Source organism: Sphaeramia orbicularis, chromosome 4 (assembly GCF_902148855.1).
Source record: "Sphaeramia orbicularis chromosome 4, fSphaOr1.1, whole genome shotgun sequence".
NCBI lineage: Eukaryota > Metazoa > Chordata > Actinopteri > Kurtiformes > Apogonidae > Sphaeramia > Sphaeramia orbicularis.
Window position 1 is genome coordinate 59,112,518 of NC_043960.1, and position 15,448 is coordinate 59,127,965.

At 36.6% G+C, this 15,448-nt stretch overlaps 1 protein-coding gene across 1 annotated transcript; it reads right to left on the reverse strand.

The window, feature by feature from the left end:
• Nucleotides 1–6,367: 6,367 nt before the first annotated feature.
• LOC115417668 (interferon-induced protein with tetratricopeptide repeats 1B-like) lies at nucleotides 6,368–9,273 on the reverse strand. The gene is made up of 2 exons (XM_030131695.1): nucleotides 9,075–9,273; nucleotides 6,368–7,823 (listed from the first exon to the last, which is right to left on the reverse strand). The coding sequence occupies exons 1-2, from the start codon at nucleotides 9,080–9,082 to the stop codon at nucleotides 6,509–6,511; spliced, it is 1,323 nt and encodes a 440-aa protein (XP_029987555.1). The 5' UTR covers nucleotides 9,083–9,273; the 3' UTR covers nucleotides 6,368–6,508.
• Between the last annotated feature and the right edge of the window lie 6,175 nt (nucleotides 9,274–15,448).

Here is a 15,448-nt window from a genome sequence, read left to right on the forward strand (position 1 = left end):
TTGCAGTTTTTTGTTGGTTTTGTTTTTTTGCAATTTTTTTTTTGTTTTTGATTTTCTGGATTAATTTGTTGTTGGTTGCTGTTTTTTATTTTGCTTATTTTTCTGCAATTTTTTTTTTTTTTTTTTTGCTTTTTTGTTGATCATTTTGTTCTTTGACATTTTTGTTTTTCATTTTATTTTTGAACTTTGTTGATTTCTTTGTTCAGTTTTGCAGATTTAATGACAAGAAAATATTTAACAAACACGCAGAAGATGGAACCAGGTCAAAATGACAAAACCGAAAGATACGAGATGAAAATGATGCAAAAGATGTAATGAAACAAATGTAACATAGAGACAGTGATATTAAAATGAAACATATCGTGCCTGTACTTGAAAACTCTCGGCCTTCAGTCCATGACAAAGCTTTTGCACAGACGGACGATGAACTGTTGATAATAACCTGTGACGAGGGCCGAGGGTAAAAACTTTTTTTTTTTCAACTTTATTGAAAATATTCAGGTGTACAGAAACATAAATTTTGAACAAACAAAGATCAAGATTTCAAAAAGATAAAGAATTTGAACAAATAAATTTATGGGGAAAAAATGCATAGATTTAAAGACACAAGGCAGAATAGACAAATAATAGTATATAAAAAAAAAAAAACAATGCATCAGAGAGTTCAGTCTACTTTAAAAAATTCTTTATAAATTTTTAAGGTGCTGGGCTGAGGGCAAAAACTAAAGGATGTAACAAGATGTACATGACAAAACAAGAAAAATATAAGATAAAAAATGAAGATGTCAAACATGAGATAGTAATATTTAAAATGATGAAAAACCGTATATCAGAGCTAGCCACGGCAGAAAGATTCAATTTGTCTTTTTTTTTTTTTTTTTTTATTATAACACTGTTTTAAGTATTTATTACATATAAGAATAATAATTAATGGTCAGATGTTGAAAGTTAAATTCTTCCTGAGAAAGGTACAAAAAAAAGAGGAAATTTTCCGACACTTTTATTGCAATAATAAAATCTTTGTGGCCTGTTAAAATAGTAGTATGTGTAGGGTTAAAGAAAGAAAACCTGCCTTGTTTAATGCTTTTATTAATATAATTATACCGTTGATGTAACATGATAACAGAATTATTCAGAACAGTTACCTTTAACCAAACACATTTCCTCATATATGTTTCATTTCATGCTACACTTTACATTTCTACTGAAGCGTATTGCATTCACACAAAAAATAAAATTCAGCTCTGTTTTTCCGAATTAACGAGATACTGTTTTCTGAAAAAAATAAAAATTCAGCTCTTTTTACAAGATAGTTACCTTGTTAATTCAGAAAAACAGCCAAATTTAAGTTTTTTCAGAAAACAGTGTCTTGTTAATTTAGAAAAACAGAGCTGAATTTTTTTAAACTTAATTTTTTCTCGTAATTCTGAGATAATTATCTCATTAATTTGGAAAAACAGAGCTGAATTTTATTTTTTGTGTGAATGCAATCCGCTTCGGTACATTTCTATGTGAACACTGACATTCACTGACGCACATTCATCCATGAACATGCAACAGTTTATGAAGCAGCAAATGGAAGACGTTAAAAGTCATTAGCGGATAATTAGACAAATGTGCAACAGTCAATACAGACCGTCGCAATTACAGGTTCTGACATTAACGACACAAAAACAAAGTGCTCACATTCAATCATTCAGTTCCACATCGTCACACCAGGGGTTCATAAGCCACGCCCCCTCTCAGGTTAAAGGTTAAACCCAGTTCCCTGATACTGGGTCAAACAAACCTGATGAAGGTCTCACTGTGTCCACGTACGGGTCCGATAAAAGCAGGAACACAAGAACCAAACCATCAGTTTACTCCTTACCTCTTTAAAAAGTAATCCATTACTTTACTTAGTTACCCTCTATGGAAAGTAACTTTTTAAGTTACTCGTTACTTTTACATTACTTTTATATTGCTCAAATTTGTGCAAAACCACATCTGTTCCTAAATGTGTTCTTGATTTTTAAAAATGACACAAAACAGGAACTAAACTGGAAAATACTGGACTGAACATGAGGTTTAGGACGGTGGCCCAGAGGTGCAACAGCCCCAAAATGATCCACTATAAAAAAAAAAAGAACAGCCCCCAAAATGATCCACTATAAAAAAAAAGAACAGCCCCCAAAATGATCCACTATAAAAAAAAAAGAACAGCCCCCAAAATGATCCACTATAAAAAAAAAGAACAGCCCCCAAAATGATCCACTATAAAAAAAAAAAAAGAACAGCCCCCAAAATGATCCACTATAAAAAAAAGAACAGCCCCCAAAATGATACACTATAAAAAAAAAGAACAGCCCCCAAAATGATACACTATAAAAAAAAAAAGTACAGCCCCCAAAATGATACACTATAAAAAAAAAAGTACAGCCCCCAAAATGATCCACTATAAAAAAAAAAGAACAGCCCCCAAAATGATCCACTATAAAAAAAAGAACAGCCCCCAAAATGATCCACTATAAAAAAAAGAACAGCCCCCAAAATGATCCACTATAAAAAAAAAAAGAACAGCCCCCAAAATGATCCACTATAAAAAAAAAGAACAGCCCCCAAAATGATCCACTATAAAAAAAAAAGAACAGCCCCCAAAATGATCCACTATAAAAAAAAAGAACAGCCCCCAAAATGATCCACTATAAAAAAAAAGAACAGCCCCAAAATGATCCACTATATAAAAAAAAGAACAGCCCCCAAAATGATACACTATAAAAAAAAAAGTACAGCCCCCAAAATGATACACTATAAAAAAAAAGTACAGCCCCCAAAATGATCCACTATAAAAAAAAAGAACAGCCCCCAAAATGATCCACTATAAAAAAAAGAACAGCCCCAAAATGATCCACTATAAAAAAAAAGAACAGCCCCCAAAATGATCCACTATAAAAAAAAAGAACAGCCCCAAAATGATCCACTATAAAAAAAAAGAACAGCCCCCAAAATGATCCACTATAAAAAAAAAGTACAGCCCCCAAAATGATCCACTATAAAAAAAAAAGTACAGCCCCCAAAATGATCCACTATAAAAAAAAGAACAGCCCCAAAATGATCCACTATAAAAAAAAAAACAGCCCCAAAATGATCCACTATAAAAAAAAAGAACAGCCCCAAAATGATCCACTATAAAAAAAAGAACAGCCCCCAAAATGATCCACTATAAAAAAAAAGAACAGCCCCCAAAATGATCCACTATATAAAAAAGAACAGCCCCCAAAATGATCCACTATAAAAAAAAAGAACAGCCCCCAAAATGATCCACTATAAAAAAAAAAGAACAGCCCCCAAAATGATCCACTATAAAAAAAAAAAGAACAGCCCCCAAAATGATCCCCTATAAAAAAAAAAAAACAGCCCCCAAAATGATCCACTATAAAAAAAAAAAAAAGAACAGCCCCCAAAATGATCCACTATAAAAAAAAGAACAGCCCCAAAATGATCCACTATAAAAAAAAGAACAGCCCCCAAAATGATCCATTATAAAAAAAAAGAACAGCCCCCAAAATGATCCACTATAAAAAAAAAGTACAGCCCCCAAAATGATCCACTATAAAAAAAAAGAACTGCCCCCAAATATGATCCACTATAAAAAAAAAAGTATAGCCCCCAAAATGATCCACTATAAAAAAAAGAACAGCCCCCAAAATGATCCACTATAAAAAAAAAAAAGAACAGCCCCCAAAATGATCCACTATAAAAAAAAAAGAACAGCCCCAAAATGATCCACTATAAAAAAAAGAACAGCCCCCAAAATGATCCATTATAAAAAAAAAGAACAGCCCCCAAATGATCCACTATAAAAAAAAAGTACAGCCCCCAAAATGATCCACTATAAAAAAAAAGAACTGCCCCCAAATATGATCCACTATAAAAAAAAAAGTATAGCCCCCAAAATGATCCACTATAAAAAAAAGAACAGCCCCCAAAATGATCCACTATAAAAAAAAAAGAACAGCCCCCAAAATGATCCACTATAAAAAAAAAAGAACAGCCCCCAAAATGATCCACTATAAAAAAAAAGAACAGCCCCAAAATGATCCACTATAAAAAAAAAGAACAGCCCCCAAAATGATCCACTATAAAAAAAAAAGAACAGCCCCCAAAATGATCCACTATAAAAAAAAGTACAGCCCCCAAAATGATCCACTATAAAAAAAAAGAACAGCCCCCAAAATGATCCACTATGAAAAAAAAAGAACAGCCCCCAAAATGATCCACTATAAAAAAAAAGTACAGCCCCCAAAATGATCCACTATAAAAAAAAAAGAACAGCCCCCAAAATGATCCACTATAAAAAAAAAAGAACAGCCCCCAAAATGATCCACTATAAAAAAAAAAGTACAGCCCCCAAAATGATCCACTATAAGAAAAAAAAAAGTACAGCCCCAAAAATGATCCACTATATAAAAAAAAGTACAGCCCCAAAAATGATCCACTGTAAGAAAAAAAAAGAACAGCCCCAAAAATGATACACTATAAAAAAAAGAACAGCCCCCAAAATGATCCACTATAAAAAAAAAGAACAGCCCCAAAATGATCCACTATAAAAAAAAAGTACAGCCCCCAAAATGATCCACTATAAAAAAAAGAACAGCCCCCAAAATGATCCACTATAAAAAAAAAAGAACAGCCCCCAAAATGATCCACTATAAAAAAAAGAACAGCCCCCAAAATGATCCACTATAAAAAAAAAAAGTACAGCCCCCAAAATGATACACTGTAAGAAAAAAAAAGAACAGCCCCAAAAATGATACACTATAAAAAAAAAAAAGTACAGCCCCCAAAATGATACACTATAAAAAAAAAAAGAACAGCCCCAAAAATGATCCACTATAAAAAAAAAAAGTACAGCCCCAAAAATGATCCACTGTAAGAAAAAAAAAGAACAGCCCCAAAAATGATACACTATAAAAAAAAAAAGTACAGCCCCCAAAATGATACACTATAAAAAAAAAAGTACAGCCCCCAAAATGATACACTATAAAAAAAAAAGAACAGCCCCCAAAATTATCCACTGTAAGAAAAAAAAAAAAAGAGAACAGCTTCACGTTAGCATGCTAACGCCAGCCTCTGTGGCGGACCATGTGGAATGACAGATCGTGACTCTAGCGCAGTCGCAGCTGTTTCACTACTGGACGACTACGGAGCTAAAAATTGTACGTAATAGCAAATCTGTCCTTATGAAAAGTAACGTTTTGCTGAATTTAAAAAGGAACTACGTTTTGTTACCAACTTTTCAGTAGTACCACCTTATACTAGTTTTTCCCCCAAAAAAGTAGCTACGTTACTGTAACGCGTTGACTCCATTATTATTACCGCTGTTATCTGTTGTTTCCATTAGTACTTTCCAAAGTGCAAATGCTGTTTTTTTCACTGCTGTTTTTATAGATATTGTTATGACTATTTTCTTATAATGTTTCTTATATGTGTACATTCAGTGTTGTGCTGCTACTGGAACCAAGGTTGTTATCGTTAACAAAAACTAATGAGATGACAAAAACTAGAATGGAAAAAACATTTTCATTAATTGAAATAAATAAAAACTACAATTAAAAGAAATAAACGATAACTAACTGAAACTGTATTGTGTGTTTATAAAACTAACAAAAACTGATAAAAATTATGGATCAAATTCCCTTCGTTTTCGTCTTTGTCAATGTTGGATTGATAGGAAATGGATTTATTTCACTTGAACAATTTTAGCTAACGGCACCATACGACACTTGACAGTCCGTCACTTCTTGTCACGTCATTTAGAGTCAGAGACTAAAGTTGGGAGAAAGCAGAGACGTGCACGGGATTTATTTGAATATGACAACGAAGAAGAGAAAAGATATGAAAAAACTAAAACTAATACTAGAACTAAACTAAAACGAAGCATTTAGAAGAAAACAGAAACTAATAAAATCTATCAAACCTGCTCTAAAAACTAATTAAAACGAACTGAATTAGAGAAAAAAAAAGTCTAAACTAAATAAAACTAAACTGTGATTAAAAATCCAAAACTATTAGAACCTTGACTGGAACCTCAATGTCCTGAGGGAACAATACAGTTCCATCTAACCTAACCTAACCAAACCTAACCTAACCTAACCTAACCTAACCAAACCAAACCAAACCTAACCTAACCTAACCTAACCTAACCTAACCAAACCAAACCAAACCTAACCTAACCTAACCTAACCAAACCAAACCTAACCTAACCTAACCTAACCTAACCTAACCTAACCAAACCTAACCTAACCTAACCTAACCTAACCAAACCTAACCTAACCAAACCTAACCTAACCTAACCTAACCTAACCTAACCTAATCTAATCTAATGTGATGTAATCTAATGTAATGTGATCTAATCTAATCAGTTTGATAGTGTAATGACGTGGCAGTCTAAACCAGTAATCTGAACCGGTACCAGTTCCAGGCCAGAACCAGGTCTAGGTTTGCACTGATGGAGTTAATGTTGGAACTACAGTTCCGGAAGCCGATCCAGAAACTCTTCGATCTCTTTGCACCGTTTGTTCCGGCATCTCCCTCGGATCTTCTCTAAGTTTTTGATGCTGTCTCGTCTGTAAAAGGATTCCAGTGGGATCGCTGCTGCCTTCATCAGATACGTGATGGATTTGCCGTTTTGTTCTCGGTCAAAAAACAGATACTTCGCATAGTGGTGGTACAGCATCTGTTTGTCTACAGGTTCCAGAGATCCAACATTCTGCAGAAGGTTCTTGTAGATCCGGTCGGCTTCGGGAACACTGTGGTTTGATTTTGCGTAAACGTCGGCCAGGTCCAGTTCTTTGACCAGAGACGAATCGGGGTAAAGATGGATGACCTCTGTGAGCAGACCGACTCCTCTGTCTATGGTGCTTTGGTCTACGATGCCACCCTTGTGGGACATGATCTTCCATTTATAACAGAGCGCCGCACATCTCTTCAGGTAACGGTTATCGGGATGTTTTCGCAGAGCCTCTTCGGCCAAATCGATGGCTTCGTCATCGGACACACATCGTCTGTAAAGCCTCAGAACGGCCTTAATTCCGCTGTAGCTGCCGACGGGGTTCAACAGTATCTTGGCTGCCAGTTCACGAGCCTCGTCCTTCACGTCTTCTTCTTTCTTGGCGCGTTGACTCAGATACAGAACGGCGAGGTACAGGTTCTCAGGGTCTTGTTCTTTGGCCATCTTCATTTTGTCCAGGATGTCGTCGTCCAGCGCCGCGTCGCTGTGTTTGTGAGCGCTCGCTAAAGCTAACACCTGGCTGGTGCACCACTCCGCCCGGTCCGGCTCCACCGTGACGGCCTCCTCAAACAAATCCACAGCCAGAAGCTTCTTGTCTTTACTGAACTTCATCAGGGTCCAGGCTTTTTCCGCACCGACCTCCGGGTGGAGCCGGTCCTGCGACGGACGTGGATATTTAGCCTTGAGGGAGTCCACCTTCGACAGGTAAGACTCACTTTGTGCTCGGTCTCCCAGGTGATGGTACAGCCAGGCCAGGTTCCCGTAGTTCACCACCAACCAGGGCCCCTCATCAGAGTCGCTGGTTCTGGTCTGACGAAAGGTCTCTGCAGCTCTGGTGAAGAACCGCAGGGCCTCTTGGACCAGGTCCAGCTGGTGGTGGATGTAGCCCTGAAGGTTGTAAATGTGGCCCGACCACACGTTCCCGTCCTCGGTACCGATGTCCCTCAGCTTGTCTCTGAGGCTGAAGAGGTAGGGTCTGTTTGGGTCCAGATCCCAGGTGAAGTGACACTCCAGGACCTCCAGTCTGGACTCCACTGACGATGGATCTGCACTGATGGACGACAAAAACAAACATGATCAGTCTGGGAACAAACGAAAGAAGAACAAGTCACTTTTCCTTTGACCTTCAAACTGTGTGAATAAAACTTATGCATACAAATTTGTCTAATGGAAAAAATGACGATTTTGCCAAAACTCGTTACGCAATGAAAAGTTTTTCACTTGCAAGAGGTGGTTTTTCAGGCGCAGTGAAATAAAACATCAAAAGTGTAAAACTGGAAACAGGCTGTAAATACTGCGGTCAAACCAGCCCCTGGTGTTTTTCATGTGCACTGTTTATCCGAAAACTACGGTAAAATAAGTCGGCTCCATAAATATTTCACGAATCTGGTATTTTTGGTATTAGTACTTGACATACTATTAGCACGAACACTATGAACTACTTTTACTGTGTACTTTTGCAGTAATCCTACTCCAAAATCCCTTCCAGGCTACAAGTGTTTTCATCTGAAATAGTGTTAAAGACAAAAGTCAATGACGAATACAATTAATTTTTCCACTAACTACCTGACGAATCTAGTATATTTGGAAGTATGATTACTCCAAAAGTACACAGTAAAAGTAGTTCATAGTATTTGTGCTAATAATATGTGAAGTACTAATAACAAAAATACCAAATTCATGAGGTACTTATTGGAAAAATTAAGTGTATTCATCACTGAATTTAGTCTTTAACGCTATTTCAAATGAAAACACTTTAGCCTGGAGGGGATTTTGGAGTAGGATTACTCCAAAAGTACATAGTAAAAGTACTTTTTAGTGTTTGTGCTAATAATAAATGAAGTACTAATAACAAAAATACCAAATACCTGAGGTACTTATTGGAAAAATGTATTTCATTCATCACTGAATTTAGTCTTTAACACTATTTCAAATGAAAACACTTTTGCCTGGAAGGGATTTTGGAGTATGATTACTCTAAAATTACACAATAAAAGTAGTTTATAGTGTTTGTGCTAATAATATATGAAGTAATAATACCAAATATACTACATTTATGAGGTACTTATTGAAAAAAATAATTGTATTCATCATTGAATTTAGTCTTTAACACTATTTCAGATGAAAACACTTTTGCCTGGAAGGGATTTTGAGTAGGATTACTGTAAAAGTACACAGTAAAAGTACTTCACAGTGTTTGTGAGTTCATGTCGTTGACTGGACTGCAGTGTCTCTTTAATATTTAATGTTTAATAAATGATTCTTTGTGTTCTGAATGTGATGGACATGAAACTGGACTCACCTCATCATCAGTGTCAGCTTCAGTTTGGTGATTTTGGTTGGTTTTTGTTTTTTTCTCTGACGTTAATTTAATAAAAATAAAGCTAAATGTGAACAGACCTTCAGTCACGTGACCCTCAGTTCGCCTTCAAGTTAAACCCGGAAGTGCAGTCCGACTCCACAAACACTGAGATCTGATGAGTTTGAGTCTGAACCTGGTCCAGTTTCCACCAGAACCGACAGTTTCAGTCAGATCCTCCGACACTGAAGCAGAAGATCCGGGTCTGGGTCTGGGTCTGGGTCTGGGACTTTACGTGTCTGGCTCCGGTTAGTTCCGACTGTTACGTCACTTCCGTTAATGACTATTTAATAAAACATGGAAACACTTTAATATGACTGTAAACACTCATCCTTAAACATGTGACTCCTTTGGGTCCAGACATGTTCCAGTGGTTCTACTCTAATTCTGTTTCTGAGTTTTCAGCCCAGAATGAACAGAACACAGAAGAAAAACACACTGAAGAGTTTAGTTTCGGTTCTGCAGAAACTGAAACCGACTGAAATTAAACCTGACAAAAAAAAAAAAAAAAAAAAAAAAACAATAAGAGGAAGTAGTATAACCTGGTTAAAAAGAAAACAAACAAACCTTGATATGAGGAAAAAAAAAAAAAAAACTTGTTAAAAAAAACGGACATAAAATAATAAAACTTGTAAAAACCTGGGAATGTTTTTTTTTTTTTTTTTTTTTTTTTTAATTTACAATAAAAAAGATAAAATGGCTAAATCTGACTCGTACTGTTCAAAGAACCTACAGATATTTATTCATTCAAAATTATGATGTTTCTTTATGTTTTATTTGTATTATTTTACTAATGAGAACAAATTGTTCATAAAGTAATAAAACAAATAGTATCAGTTATCAATATCTGTTTCTTTTGATCACAGTGTGTTTAATATATTACATCTTATTATTCATTTATTTTTTGTTTCAGTGTCTTTTTTAGTTTATTTTCTTCATTATTCGATAGTTTTTGCTCATTTTGTTAAATACTTTCACATAAAAACAGGCCAAGAAAAAAGAAGTGCAAAATGCAAACAAGCAAAATGACTCATGGAGGATTTGAACATTTTAATGCAGTCAGAGGACAATGCCAGTTCTGTCAAATCCCTTCTCGCCACATTCATTCAATGTTATCAAAGCACAAATGATGTGCACGACCATTTCACTAAACTGCCCTAACCCCCAGATGAACTTAAAAGACAAAATGAATATTTTGCAAATAAAACTAGAAGCACTCGGAGAGCGCAGACCTCCGCCAAGGCTGATCAGTGGCCCCCCCCCGTGGGCCCCCCCACCCCCGATCACCCCCAAAAGTTAATCATTTCTTCCTTATCCCATTTCCAACAAACCCTGAAAATTTCATCCAAATCTGTCCATAACTTTTTGAGTTATGTTGCACACTAACGGACAGACAAACAAACAAACAAACAAACCCTGGCAAAAACATAACCTCCTTGGCGGAGGTAATGACTCTTTTCTGTGGATTTACTGATCGTGTCAAATGCTGGTTGTGGGACGTAAATCATCCTTCTGTGCCGCCAAGCACAAACACTACTGAGGATCCAAATGTTGTTGATCTAAATCCAGAGGACAGTGTGTCAGATGTGTTCACTGGACAGTCCGGTGCACAGAAACTCACTCCTGTCTCCTCCACAACTTCATTGCACCTAAAAGGCTGTGGTCGATAAAGCAGCATGTGATGGAACGTGTTTCTGCTCTGGAGAAAAAACATCAAACTGAAGCACAGGAGGAAAAAATAAAAATGGAAAGTGAAAGGTTGAAAAGACAAAAGGAAAGAGCTGGAACTTCAAACCCAACTTGCTGTTGCTAATGCTAAACTGTGTGTTTTGGACATCAGTGCGTGTCAGTGTGGCTCCAAATGTTCTGATGCATGAACTCTGACCTTAACCCTTTCATGCACAGTGGTCACTCCAGTGGTCACTCCAGTGGACAGTTCTTCTCCAGCTGTTCTCTTACATATTCATGGGTTTTGTTGTTTTAGTTCCATGTCAGCCAACACACTGGACACTTACACACCATCCCATACAGTCCAGTTCAAACTTACTGTATCTCTGCTGTTCTTGATAAACCTGATCTGCACTAACATGTTTTAGTGTAAATCCACAAACAAAACAGAGTCTTTTTCTGCATATTACCTCTGGTGATGGGACCTTTGGTTCTTTGAAGGGAGTCGTTCAATCAGGAGTCGTTCACTGAAAAGAGTCGTTCAACAGACTGGCTCTTTTATATTTTTTGCATTATTTTGAAACACCAATGTTGTAATGACTAAATAGGCTACATGTGATGATTGACATTACATTTTAAAGGTGTTTATTTGGCGCAGCAGTAAATATTATCCTACCGTAAAAAAAGAATCGTTAGTTTAAATGTGTGGAATAAATCCATGACATGAGAGGTGACATTAGACAAATGATGGAACTGGAGCAAAAACATCCCAGTCCATTCTGTGGACTAGTCTGTAGAATAAAAACGAAGAAGAAAAGAAAACATTTTCTTATGAAATAACATTGTATTCTCCTCAAAACAAGAACAATAAATGTGTGGAAACATATGAAAAAACTGCACAAAACACATCAGTGATTAATCAGAGCAATTACTTAAATACATTCTCCTCCTGCCCAGTGCTTCCCCAGTAACGCTAAATTGACAGGCAATCGGACACTCCCTCCTTAAAAAAAAAAAAAAAAAAACTATATATATATATATATATATATATATATATATATATATATATATATATATATATATATATATATATATATATACAAATAAAAAATGAATGGCTTTTTACAAAGACTCAGTTCCCATTGTTCATTTCAAAAAGCTGTTCAAAAGATTCGATTTGTTCGTGAACATCACATCACTAATTACCTCCATGGAGTGAATAATAACTAGCATTAGAACATGTTAAAATGTGGGAAAACATCTGATTAGCAGCATTAAAAAGGTTTTTATTGCATAGTATTCCATATCACTTTCTAATCTTAGGTTTTAAATGCACATTTCTTTGCTTCAAAAATTAAATACATGGGGTCCAGCTGAGTGAACATTTTTCTAACTCCTTAAAAAAAAAACTAAATTGCATGTTTTTTTTTATGCCTAAAGAGGAATAAAAACACTCAGGAAAAATATCTTGACCAAGGTTCTCATAATTCATGCATGAAAGGGTTAATAAAGGCACTATTGACAAAGCCCTGCCATTAACTCCATGTGTGCAGATTTTTTGTGCCAGAGTGAACTGACTGTAAACCTGAAATGCATCTTCCCACCACAGTGCCACCATCAGCTGTACGACCTAAACAAAGGCCCACAGTTCAAAGTACTGCGTCTCAGAAGGTTGACGCTCATACAACTGACATGATGCAAAGGCAAAATGAAATCACTGCCGTGTCGGTTCAACACAATTCCAGCTCTGTCTTGCCTCCTCGAAAATATCCCTGTTTTTGATGGTGATCCCCTTGAGTATAAATCATTCATCAGAGCTTTTGAAAATGGTGTCGAGGTCAAAACATCTATTGGAGTGACTGTCTGCACTTTCTGGAACAGGACACCAGGGGGCAGAAAAGACCTGGTCCAGAGTTATGAGCACTGACCTGTGGAGCATGGATAGCATCTGAGGATCTTCTGGCAGAACATTTTGGAAATGAACATAAAATTGCCCGTGCATATATGGAGAAAATTAACGTGTCCACAAATAAAAGCACTCCTGTTCTGCAGACACAGGGGGCTGAAGGAATTCACAAACGTTGGGACACCTGGAGGAATTGAACCACCAACTTTCCAGACCTGATCAGCCTCCATTGCTGCAGAACTGCTTTAAGGTGTTCACCCATTTCTTATTCGCCTTTCTGTATAATTCTAACTTCACCCTTTTTTTTTCACCTCTGGGAGTTCACTGTTTACCTTTGTACCATTTACAGCTGTTCTTTGGACTGGAACTGCAGGAATTTCCATACAGAACTAGAAAAATTAGGGTGTTCTAAAACTGTAGTGTATGTCATCAAATTCACTTCCCTGTTGAAGGTTGAGAAAAATGACAAATATCAGTGCCAGCTGTGCAGTTCAGTCTCCAGATGTGTCAGCTAAACTGTTACACAATCCTCCAATTCTGGTGTGAAATGTTAGTCAACAAACCACTGACACTTTAAACCACCTGATAACGGCGGAAACTGCAGGAGGAAGACAAAGTCTGTGCAAGTGTGTCCGTGTGTGTTTTTGAGTCTTGCTCTATCTCACACATCCTGTTACTTCCAGCTGTACTTCCTTCATCATGTTTTTGTTGAACTTGTCCCAAAGGAACATGTTTGCCAGTGTCACTCATATTTTCAGTGTTCTTTGCACTTGTGGCTTTTTGCAAATCAAGCCTATTTTATTTAAAATCATTGCTTCCTGGTGCTTTTTAAGGCTAAAAACTCAACAAAAAAAGACTGTCCTAGCTAATTTGCAAATGACTTTAATAAAAGAAGCCTCAAATTATCGTAACTTTCACCATAATTCTTTGGAAAAGCTGCAGCAAAATCAACAATCAAAAAAAAAAAGACTGTGAAATCCTGGAGGGACTAGAAAGGCACATTCTGTCATTTGTGCATGGCTTTAAATAAAGGTGCACTTTTTAGCAACAAATTTTGGTTAAAAAAAAAAAAAAAAAAAGAATAAAAATAACAGACTTCTAGGCAATGTTCTCTTTTTGTTCTCAGTAGAATTATCTGACACCCTCCATAACTCTAAAGACAAACCTGTTTTCCTCTTCCTTCTGTCCAAACCTCTGTCTGCTTTGTTTGATGATATGATTTTAAAGTAGTTGTACGGTGCACCTTTAATAATAAAAACTTATTTCTGGAAAAATAGAACTCACTGATGAAGAAGTGTGACTGTAAGCTGGTTAGGCCATGTTCTCATAAGGTCAAACAGAGTCATGGGTTAGGTTACATTTAATCAGAATGTCATTTGTTTTTATTGTGTCAGACAAAAGAGGTCAGGACGAAGTAAAGTCAAACAGGAGAACTGTAAATTACACAGAGAAATTCAAAAATGACAGATTAAGTCAACAGTGAGAAACCTCAAAACCCCTCCAGAGACTAGTAAGACACATGTACCATCGATCAAAACCACAGAGAAAATAAACCCAGCATTACAGGAAACGACCAAACAGGAAACAAGCAAGAAAAGATTTTCTAAAGGGTTTCAAAGATGAATCATTTATTTAACAATGTGCTAACGGAGACGGTTTTCAACCAAACCCCTTGGTCCTCCGTGCAAGAATTTACAGACAGACAATAAATCTCAGTAAAACAACAAATATGAACCTTTCATATCATTTCTATTATCCTCTCATTTCTTTTGATAGTATTCTTTTTTACTTACTCTTATAATATTAGTTCACCTGCTCTTCTATCTTTTCTATTAACCTTCTGTTCTCTGCTTTATGAAGTTCCTGTTTTTTTAACAGGCATTTCTTAAACCATTAGTCACCATGGTCTGCTCTGATATTTCATGTTTTATTATATCCTCAATGGGACAGTGTTTATTATATAATGAACTAAATGTAGTCAGTCATTTTCCATCCTTTTCATTCTATATTCCATCCCAGTCCTGTGTCTTTATTTCATGCTTTAAAGTAGTTCTTCCTTCATCCGTCCTATGGATGTAAATTATCGATTAATCCATTAATCATTAGTTGGTTGACCTTTTTGATCGATTAAAGATTAACTGATAAGTGGCGATTTTCCTGAGAACCTGAATTTGTCTTTCAATATGATTTATAAGAATAAAAGCTAAATATTGTTCATGTATAAAAATAACATGTCCTGTTCCTGCAGAAGGGACTTCCTGAAGCTCTGGTTGGTAACCACATGCATGTGAGGGCCACTTTGACTTCTATTATAGAACAGTCCCTACCTCTTTTCTTTACCTCCTGAAGCTTCAGAACTGCCCCCCCCCCCCCCCCCCCCCCCCCCCCCATGACTACAGGACATAATGCTTTACATCCCTGTGTTCTGGATCAGGAGCCTGAGGATGTTTTCAACTTCTGTCTCACTGACTGTGGACTAGACCAACCTGCAGGAAAAACACTCTGATCCCATACCGACCCCACATTTATTCGGGGGGCGGGGGCACCGCTCCCACAGACAGATGGGCTGGTCTGTGTTTGGTCCACCATGTCCATAAACACATTCTAACTCATCAGCACCATGATCCGGTTCAATGACAGCCACAGCAGCGCAGCGTGGACAAACCCACAGCCTTCAGACAGGTGTGGACAAGTGGACAGGTGTGGACAAGTGGACAGGTGTGGACAAGTGTGGACAGGTGTG